Source organism: Ursus americanus, chromosome 3 (assembly GCF_024610735.1).
Source record: "Ursus americanus isolate L20-20 chromosome 3, mUrsAme1.1.p, whole genome shotgun sequence".
In the NCBI taxonomy this organism is placed as follows: Eukaryota; Metazoa; Chordata; class Mammalia; order Carnivora; family Ursidae; genus Ursus; species Ursus americanus.
Window position 1 is genome coordinate 94,062,017 of NC_142129.1, and position 9,004 is coordinate 94,071,020.

Sequence of the window (9,004 nt, forward strand, 5' to 3'; positions counted from 1 at the left end):
GGATGCCACCTGGTGTTGAAAACCGAAATCACAGGTTTATTGCCCACAGGAGGCAGGAGCTGCCGGCCAGTGGCCAGCACGCGCAGGGATGTGTGTCCGAGTGCCCCCCACGAACGCGGTCCACCGCTCGGGACGGGTCACTTGGCCAGCTCCTCTGCCACTGCTTTTCGCATCTTGTCCTTCAGGTAGGCGCCTTTCTGCCATTCGGACTTGAGCTCCAGCCACTCGTAGTACGGGACCTGCAGGGAGGGTGCGGGGACCCTGGCTCTGCCTGCTGTTCTGTACCTGCACCCCTGGCCTCCCAAGTGCACAGAGCTGCAGGGCTGTGGCGCGGAAGACGCCCGCTTCCCTCAGTGCTCAGAGCTCCTGGGGCCCTGATCTCTGGGCCACAGACCTGACAGGCTGCGCTGTGGCACCTGAGAACAACTTTTTAATTTTTAAAGACTGTTAAAACACAGAGAACCGCTCAAGACGTAAATGTGACAAAACCGTCATGTGGTCTGGAAGGCCACTTCTGTGTCCTCCGGCCTATACGGGCCACTTCACTCTCCGGGGCCAGCATGCAGACCTGGTCTACAAGGCCTTGAGCGGATCCCAGAACCTGGGGCCTTGGGGAAAATACCACCTTCCAAGCTTCCCTTTCTCCTGCATGAAGGGGGGAACCCCGGCGTGGCCGGCCTCCTGAGCTGGGGCCCGACGGTACTCACGTCCACCACCAGGAAGCCAGCTGCCTGCACGTGGCGCCGGGCCAGCGCAAAGCGCCCCAGCAGCTCTCGGCTCCGGCTGTTGTAGTTGGGGTACTCCCAGCGCAGGAAGGCCACCCTGGCGAAGAAGGGAGACAGAGCTGGAGTGCAGTGCGCTCCCGGGGCCCTCGGAGTGGGGAGGGAGCCCTGGAGAAGCTGTGTGGCTGCCTACCTCTTGGCCCCAGGGGGCAGCGGCTGGCTCCCGGAGGGTGGGGCGAGGTGAGGGGCCACAAAGTCCCTCAGAGGCAGGAACTGGCTGTCGGGGTCCAGCAGCACCTCGGCATCTAGGGAGGGGCATGGGTGCATGTGTTGGGGACCGTCCCCGGGGCCGCAGGGCCGTCACCGCAGGGGGCAGAATGTGAAGCAGCCCCATGGCCGCCAGCAGGGGGGAATGCGGGGAGGGCCTCACCCAGGATCCAGCCGTACTGCGTGGGCACCATGAAGCTGCCCCTGCTCCCCAGCAGCCCCTTCAGTGCGTCCTGCAGCTCCTTCTCCAAGGGGGTCACCTTCCTCTGCAGGACTGAGAGTCTGGGGACCAGGGCTGAGGCCGGCAGACGGGGGCCCACGTACTCCGGGTGCTCCAGTTGGGTGGTAGCGTTGATGTGGAGCAGCTTCTGGAAGGTGCTCTGGTCCTTTGGGGACGTGCTCTCTAAGGGGTGAGAAGAGCAGGTGAGCTGAGGGCTGGCACTGGGACGGAGGGCCAGGTGGGGGACAGTGGCACCCCACCCCCTCGCTGCCCCCTGAACTATATGCGTCATCAGGATAAGAAGATCTGTAAGCCCCCCGAGGGGAAGGGACGAGGAGCAGCGAATGCCAGGTGACTCGGGGGACCACCTCTTCCCTCCCGATGGAGGCACACAGAACCAGGCAGGCACCCTGCGGCGGCCGTGGGAGAGGGGGTGCGGCCCTGGGCTCAGCATCACTCAGGGGAGGAGGAGACAGCCCACTGCTCACCTAGGAACTGGGTATGCAGTTCAGGGCGCAGCACGGCCCGCAGCTCCGCCTCCTGCACCTGCTGCAGCACGCACAGGGCCCACACCACGTCCACCTGCAGGGCTGGGGGCAGGCCCTCCAGCTCTGAGCCCAGCTTCTCGTGAACCTGGGCAAGGACAGGGCGGGCGGAGGAAGGGGGGCTTCCCTCAGCGGCCGCCAACATCCCCGGGCCAGCAGTGCTCAGGGCTCCCGAATGACTTGGCCACATTGAGGCCCAAAGCAGCTACGAGGGCAATCCTGCTGACGCTCTTTGGTCAGGCTTGGGACAGCCCTCATAGAGAGTACCAGAAACTCGCCTTGGCAGCCAGGGCCAACATGGACAGCACGACCTTCAGCTGGACCTTCCCATGGCCCCTCCCAGCAGCAAGGGTCCATGGCACGAAATCATGTCTCCCGTAACACGGTGAGCAAGCCCCAGGCCAGGGACGTGTTTCTGGCCTCGAGCTGCAGCTGACCCGCGGTGTCCCATGGAGGCCCAGGGTCAAAGCCAGTGCACACGCGGGACGTCTCACCCCTGAATGGATGCACTCTGCACGGTGGCCTGCACACCACGCAGCCCCGCCAGCAGGTCAGTGTCAGCGGGGTGTTCACAAAGCACCAGGAACGGAGACCAGGGGTCCTCCAGCCCTGACTGTGTGGCGAGGGGGATTTCACATCTTTTGTCCCCAATGTGTGCCATGTGGCTCTAGCCGGCTCCCCTTGCACCCCCACGGCCCTCAAGCAGAAGTCCAGCCCAGAGCTGCTCCCCAGGGGCCCAGCAGCACCCGGCACAGAGAGGGACGAGGATGGGGGAGCAGGGATGCACAGACTGTACCAGGCTGAAGAACTGGTCCTCTCGTTCCGGACGGAAGTTCAGATGCGCCAAGGCCAGAAGCACGTTGCACAGGTGCGGCACCGTGATGGTCTGGGCTCTGTCCAGGATGTGCTGGGCCGGCAACGTGAGGCAGAGGACAGCGTGAGACAGACCCGTGCCTCCCGCCAGGCCCATGAGCCCAGCCACCCGGGGCCACCTAGACCTTCCCCGCCAGCAGCTGCCATCCCCCAGAGGCGGGGAGCCCTGGAAGCCGCCCTGCACGGCCTTGAGCCGCTGCGCAAACATAAGCATCTTGCCTCGCTACTGTTTTGGGAGCTGTGAGCAGATTCTGGGCCTCACTGTCTGTACCACTCCCTGTGACAGCGACCCAAGGACAGAAACCACTCCAAAGACGAGCGAGAGGAAAAGGGCACACCATCCTCACCCACGCCGCCTGCACCACCAAGAGAGATCGCTCCTCCCCGAATGACCCGAGAAGGAACCCCCTATCAGCATCAGGCAGCACGTCTGGCCAGCTGTGGCTCCCTGATGGAAGGGGCAGGGAACCCACTCCTTGAGGGTGTCGGGCCCATAAGGCCGTCCCAGCCCAGGCCGCAAGGCTCTGCCTGGCTCACCTGGACGAAGGCCTCAAACAGGGGCCCATTGAGCCACTTGAGGAGGGCGAAGGACTTGGCACAGCGGGCCACCTCGCTGGAGGTCAGGCTGGGTGTGAGGGGCAGCAGGTCGGCAGCCAGGCGCTGGAACACCTGGGTCTGCTGGAAGCCGAGTTTGCCTTTGGGACAGAAAGAGCCGGTGAGGGTCGGCAGGCTGTCCTGGGAGCCTCCCAGCCACCCCAGCCTGGCTTCGAGGTCTGGGGGCGAGGTGTCCGTGACCAAATTTATCCCTGACGCCCAGCACGGGGGATCAGGGCCCATGGGTCACAGTGTTTCTGTGGCAGCCTTTCGGGCCAGTGCCGGCCACAGAGTGGGCAGGCACCGAATTTGACACAGCTGCGGCCAGAGTGCCGTTTCTCCCCACTGCTCCCGGTGGGAAGGGCTCACCGAAGGCATATGCCAGGTCCAAGAGGACGCTTTTCATCAGGGGTAAGGGCTTCTGGACCAGGTGGTAAGAGATGGCTCGCAGCAAGGGCACTGACCGCCGGTTCTGAGCAGCCAGCGTCACCAGCACCTTCCGCAGCTCATCGGCGCTGAACTGTTCCACCAGCTCCAGGCACTGTCAATCACAGCCGGCAGGGGTCAACTGGACAGCCGAGGCCAGGGCTCCCGTGCAGTGCTGTGCGGCCCCTGTGGGACAGCGACTGGACCTGAGCTCACTAACCCCAGGCCCTACCTGGGTGGCGCCTGCCTCAGCTCCCAGCCGGGGAACCCTCCCAGGCCCGGGGCGCCCTGTCTGCAGCCAAACTTATCCCCAGGCCCCACGCAGGGGGACCCGGGGCCCATGAGCTGCAGGGCTTGCTGTGGCAGCCATCTGGGCCAGCGCCCGCTATGATGGGAACGGGGGCTGAATTTGACTTGACTGCAGGGCAGGGGTAGTGAGGGTGGCATGACATCACCGGGAAGTGCGAGCCTGGAGCCGGGCCACCGGCCGGCGCAGATTACACGCACAAAGTGGTTCTGGAGAAGACGAGACATGGTTCAGGCTCTGTGCGGCCCGCCAGCCTCATCAGCGTGGCCACAGAGTGTGCCCGCGGCTGCCCGGGACTCCTACCCCAGTACCTTGTCCTCCAGGCGGTTCATCAGTGGCTCCGAGAGGAGCCCCGTCCTTGCCATCAAAGCCACCACCGTGCGGCCATCCTCGATTTCCGCCCAGCGCCGCTCCAGGTGCACAAGCAGCTCAGCCAGCAGCTCCTGGGAGCCCCGCTCCTGCATGTAGGTGGCGCTGGTCTCTGCCAGGAAGGCCAGGTGCCGGTACCTGAGCCTGCGCATGCGCCAGCGGATCTCCTGCTCCACCGACTGCAACTCCTTGCAGGCCGTGGGGAGCGCCAGTGCATAGAGGCTCCGGAGCAGCCTCACGAGGGGCCCGTGCCATACCGTGGCTATCTGTGGGGAGGACACAGGGAAGTCACACCTGAGACCCCGCCCATCCTGTGCCAGGGGTCTGGGCCCAGCACGACTCCCCACCCACTGCTGTAAGGCAGGCGCCTCCAGTAGCCCGCCCCGCTCCACCAGCGGTCCGGATCACCTGCAAACAAGAGCTCTGCGTGAGAAGGGAAACTCCCCTTGGGTTTCCCCAGTGCAAATTCCACAGAGGTGGCCGGTTACAGAGACCTGGCCACGGATCTGCGCGGTGGGCACCCCCGACGAGTGCCCCTCTCGCACTCGCAGACCCAACCCCAAGCAAGCCATGGAGTCCAGAAGTCAGGGGAAAGCCCGCAGGACTGACTCAGGGTCAAGTTCTGTCAACCCGCTGGTTCCTTTGCTGGCAGTGACAGTTAAGGACTGGTAGCTGTCACGGACACGCTGACTTTTTTTCTGCAAACAGGTGCTCCACCGAGACTGAGAAGCCCCGAACTCTACGCCCCCTTTCTCCAGTGGAGCAGTCCTACAGCTCCCAAGAACGTAGCATTTCTCAGGAACACTGATGAGAGCAAAGCCGACACCCCCCAGGGCTCGTCCAGGGGCCGGCGCCCTGCTGCCCCACCCTCCCACCCAGCCCCTGCTCCCCAAGGCAAGAGGTTGTGTGAAGCAGCCCTGGGATATGTGGGCAAGGGGAGGCCTGGCCACCCCTACGCCCCGAGGAGTCAGGGACGAGGGGCTGGCTGTTCACCTGCTGCCACTGTTGCCGTGTCCGCCCCCACACCGTGAGGCTTCACAGCGCACTCCACATGCAGTGTCCCCAAAGCCCTGTGCCGGCCACGCCAGCACCTCCCTCCTCCTCAGGGGCTGTTTCTGACAAAGGCAACCCTGCTGTTCCCAGCGGGATGTGTTTCGAGGCCTCAGAGATGCACGGCGGCCCCTCCAGCCCAGCCCACACCCTGGCAGACGCAGTACATGGCCCACGGCAGAGCCAGGGTCCAGGCACTCAGGTGGGGCTCTGTCGGGAGCACTGAGCCTCTAACTCTGCCCCTTCTGGTGGAGCCGCTCCCCTCATCTGTGAAGTGGGACCGCACAGAGGGAGCTGAGCGCAAACAGGGGAGCCAGTGAAGGGCTGGGGAGGCCAACAAGTGCAGAATTCGAGTCCGTATCAGGAAACCCGGTGCCTGTGTCCGGGCATCTCCTGGACGGCAGGGGGACTTTTAAAAGGAAGCTTCGTCACTGTCTACATTATACTTTGTTCTTGGTTTGTTCTGGCTCATAAATTTGTTACAACATTCGTTTTCATCTCCTAGAACGTGCTTCAGTTGTCTGGGTGTGTACCAAACAATAAATAACAATCAGGATCACGATCTCAGAATAAGGGGCTTGTTAAAGGATTACAAGCAACAGCATCAGAGAGATGTGACCTTCTGTCCTGACCCCAGCACACGCACATGTTTAACTATGACAAAGTTCTGTGACACGATACTGCCCTACCACGCGAGCATTCCAGCATTTTCTCCATTAGCCTATCTCGTTAAAAACAGCCAGCCACACCCACTGCTTTCGTGGCTTGCCATCTGGAAAGCCCACCCTTGAACTGTGACTCTCCTCCAGCACCTTTGACAACTGGACACAGCTCCGGTGCTCGGTGACAGCAGCACGGCTTCCTCCCCCCAGCACGGAGCGGCAGAGGGCATGGGGGCTGACCAGGCCAGAGCCAACAGCTGGCATTCTGCTTCCCCCCCACCCCCATGCCACACAGACAGGTCCCCCGTCTCCTCTGTGCTCACGGGTCAGGATCTGACCGGCTGGATGCTCGCCGCACTCAGCCCAGCTGCCTCTCCTCCAGCTTTAGGGGCGCGCCCGCTGTAAGTCAGACACTGGAGGGGAGCTACACCAAGTTAGGACTGCCTGGGGGGAAAAAGCACCCGGGAAATGGGTGAACCAGCCTGCTTCCTGTGCATCCATTTTCCACGTCCCATTTGCTGCTTGGAAGCGAAAAACAGCAATATTCACCTAACAGGGCTGTGTAGAAGATTAATGAGAAAACAGACTCTACAAAATGAAAAACCACAGGATGTGGAGAGCTAAGCAGGCAGCAGGATTCCTGCCTATAGAAAGTGACTGGCTGCTCTGGACTCCAGTGCCACTGTTTTGTGCTCGTGGAGCCCTCAGAGAACATCCTAGAAACCCACCTGGCTGTTGGTAAGCTGAAGAAGCCGCTGAAAGCGGGCATCCTGCAGGAGCGAGGCCCTGTCCTGTGGCTTGTCAGAGACCAGGCGAGAAAGCTGGATGAGCATAAGGGCCGCGTGGTTCTCGTGCAGGCAGTGACCACCACCAACCAGCTCCAGGAGCTCCTCCGGCTGGGTGGCCTTCTCGATAAGCTGGTCCACCTCTTGCTGCTCCTGCCTGGTGGTGAACACTTGTTCCTTCTCTAAGAGCCCCGACAAGGAACCTGGGGAATGAGAACTCGGCGAGGTAGCTGAGGAAGTCAGAGTCCTGGGGGTGACCCGGGCAAGTCTCAGTCGGCCAACCGGAGCCACGGCAGGGCTCACAAGGGTGGCCTTCCTCAGGAGGCACGTGCATCGCTTCACCAGGCGAGCCGCCATGACAACTTGGGGGTTAGGCAAGTAAGACTGCTAGCAAGCGGTTCCACAGCCCTGAAGAGACAAAGGAGAGAAAGGGGTGATGCGGGCAGAGCTCCCGACTCCAGACACCAGAGCAGGACAGATGAAACCACCGCCACTCTCTCCACACCAGTCGGAACTTCTCCTTTCTGCCCGTCCCCGCACAGGCCAGTGCTTTCTGAAGCAAATACCTCATGGACTTTTCGTTTCTGCGTAGAATGTGACCAAATACCCAAACTCAGGACAATTACAGTGTGGGCTGTGGCGTGTCAGTCCTGGCTGTGCTTGGAATCACCTAGCTCAACAATCCAGACCCCCAGGCCCAGCCGGAGGCCTCCATGGGGGCCTCCGACGGCATCTGCTCTTTTACTTCAAAAGCGCCCAGAATTAAGAATCGCTGACTTGGGGTCGCGTGGGTGGCTCAGTCAGTTGGGCCTCTGCCTTTGGCTCGGGTGGTGATCCCGGGATCGAGCCCACATCGGGCTTCCTGCTCACTGAGGAGCCTGCTTCTCCCTCTGCCTGCCACTCCCCCTGCTTGTGCTCTCTCTGTGTCAAATGGATAAATAAAATCTTAAAAAAAAAAAAAGAAAAGAAAAGAAAAAAAGAATCGCTGACTTGCAGAGACTCTGGACAAGACTGCTCCCAGATCGTGTAATCCCCATTCCACAGTTTCACACTAGGGCCGGCCAGGAACGACCTTCCTGCAGCACACTCCCGCCTCTCACAGCCCCACACCTTCAGGAGACCCCGGCAGGTCCTGCGGTTCTCCCCTCTTGCCCCCAACATCACAGGACCCAGGAAATCGCCCTTCATCCCTCCACGCCCAGGCGAGACGTTACCTCCTCCAAGGATCCGTCACACATCCCGCTGCTGGGGCCTCTAACCGCTCGGACCGTCTCGCACAGCAGGGCGATCCAATGGCCGGCGCACGGCAAGTGCCCGGGCCTCCCCTCCTGCCAAAGCAGAGAGAGCTTTCGACCTTCGATTTCCTGGAACTTGGCATACAGCCTGCAGGCCTCACTGGCTCCTCTGCGCATCGCAGCTCTATACGTTCGATCTGATCACCGAAAAGCGGAGGCTCCGGAGGGACACGGGCCCAAAGGCAACATCCCCCATCCACGGCGCCCCGGCAGCGGGAACACCGGGGTCGCTCCCCACGGAAAACAGCCCTGAGGCCTAGGGAAGGAGCTGAGGTCCGGAGGCCCCACTGCGGTTAGGCGAACACCAGCCCCAAAGGTCGGCCCTCGGGGGCAGGCAGAACACCTGCACCCACGCCCGCGGGCCACCACGCGGGATGGCGGCGGAGGAGCGCGTGCGCACGGGCAGGCCGGTCCCCCCTCCAGCCCCGGGACCCCGACCCCCCGCATTCCGGCGCGCCCTCCAGCCCTCAGGACCCACGCCCAGAATCATCCTCCCTGCTCGCACCAGACCTACGCAGCAGCGGAGAGCGTTCCCGCTGACCTCCATGTGCCCCCGCACCGTCCTCGGCTCACGCCGCGCGGCGCCCTCGGTACGTCACTCGGGGCGCCGCCGGAAGCGGGCCTCGTCGCGGTCCGCCCGATCGGAAGTCCCGCCCGCAATCCTTTCCGGCCGGGTGCCATCTTTGCTGAGGACACACAGCCGGAAGTCACGCTGGCTGCCCCTTTCTGGCCGGGTGCCATCTTTGCTGAGGGCAGACTAGGCGATGGGAAGTAACGGAGAGACAGGTGTTAGGCAGCTCAGGAAAGGTGGGAGGGGAGAAGAGTGCGGCGCTCAGGACCGGGGGGCTGAAAGCCGGGCATCTTGCAGCCCGCTCCGGGTCCCCGTGCG

General features: G+C 62.7%; 1 protein-coding gene and 2 non-coding genes across 6 annotated transcripts; all 3 read right to left on the reverse strand.

Annotated features, from left to right (window-relative positions):
• Positions 1-15: 15 nt before the first annotated feature.
• Positions 16-8,757, reverse strand: TBRG4 (transforming growth factor beta regulator 4). Of its 4 annotated transcripts, none has more exons than XM_045793574.2 (12): positions 8,630-8,757; positions 8,035-8,148; positions 6,764-7,228; positions 4,266-4,589; positions 3,591-3,762; positions 3,165-3,322; positions 2,551-2,661; positions 1,698-1,842; positions 1,153-1,392; positions 916-1,027; positions 708-822; positions 16-239 (listed from the first exon to the last, which is right to left on the reverse strand). In XM_045793574.2, the coding sequence occupies exons 3-12, from the start codon at positions 7,175-7,177 to the stop codon at positions 138-140; spliced, it is 1,893 nt and encodes a 630-aa protein (XP_045649530.2). In that variant the 5' UTR covers positions 7,178-7,228; positions 8,035-8,148; positions 8,630-8,757; the 3' UTR covers positions 16-137. The 4 variants fall into 4 exon arrangements, with proteins under 4 accessions (XP_045649530.2, XP_045649531.2, XP_045649532.2 ...); XM_045793575.2 differs by having other exon boundaries at positions 8,621-8,755; XM_045793576.2 differs by having other exon boundaries at positions 8,626-8,754.
• LOC123789686 (small nucleolar RNA SNORA5) lies at positions 3,410-3,544 on the reverse strand. The gene has a single exon (XR_006778859.1). It is a non-coding gene; the product is annotated as a small nucleolar RNA SNORA5 (small nucleolar RNA).
• On the reverse strand, positions 3,934-4,070 carry LOC123789687 (small nucleolar RNA SNORA5). Its single transcript, XR_006778860.1, has one exon. It is a non-coding gene; the product is annotated as a small nucleolar RNA SNORA5 (small nucleolar RNA).
• Positions 8,758-9,004: the final 247 nt, after the last annotated feature.

Bases quoted from the DNA above. Each gene is read 5' to 3' on its own strand.
- TBRG4 (XM_045793574.2), bottom strand. From the start codon at position 7,177: ATGGCGGCTCGCCTGGTGAAGCGATGCACGTGCCTCCTGAGGAAGGCC. The intron at 1,843-2,550 runs GTACAGTCTGTG...GTCCTTGCCCAG, and splicing joins AGGACCAGTTCTTCAGCCTG to GTTCACGAGAAGCTGGGCTC. The intron at 823-915 runs GTAGGCAGCCAC...CTTCTTCGCCAG, and splicing joins CTGCCCCCTGGGGCCAAGAG to GGTGGCCTTCCTGCGCTGGG.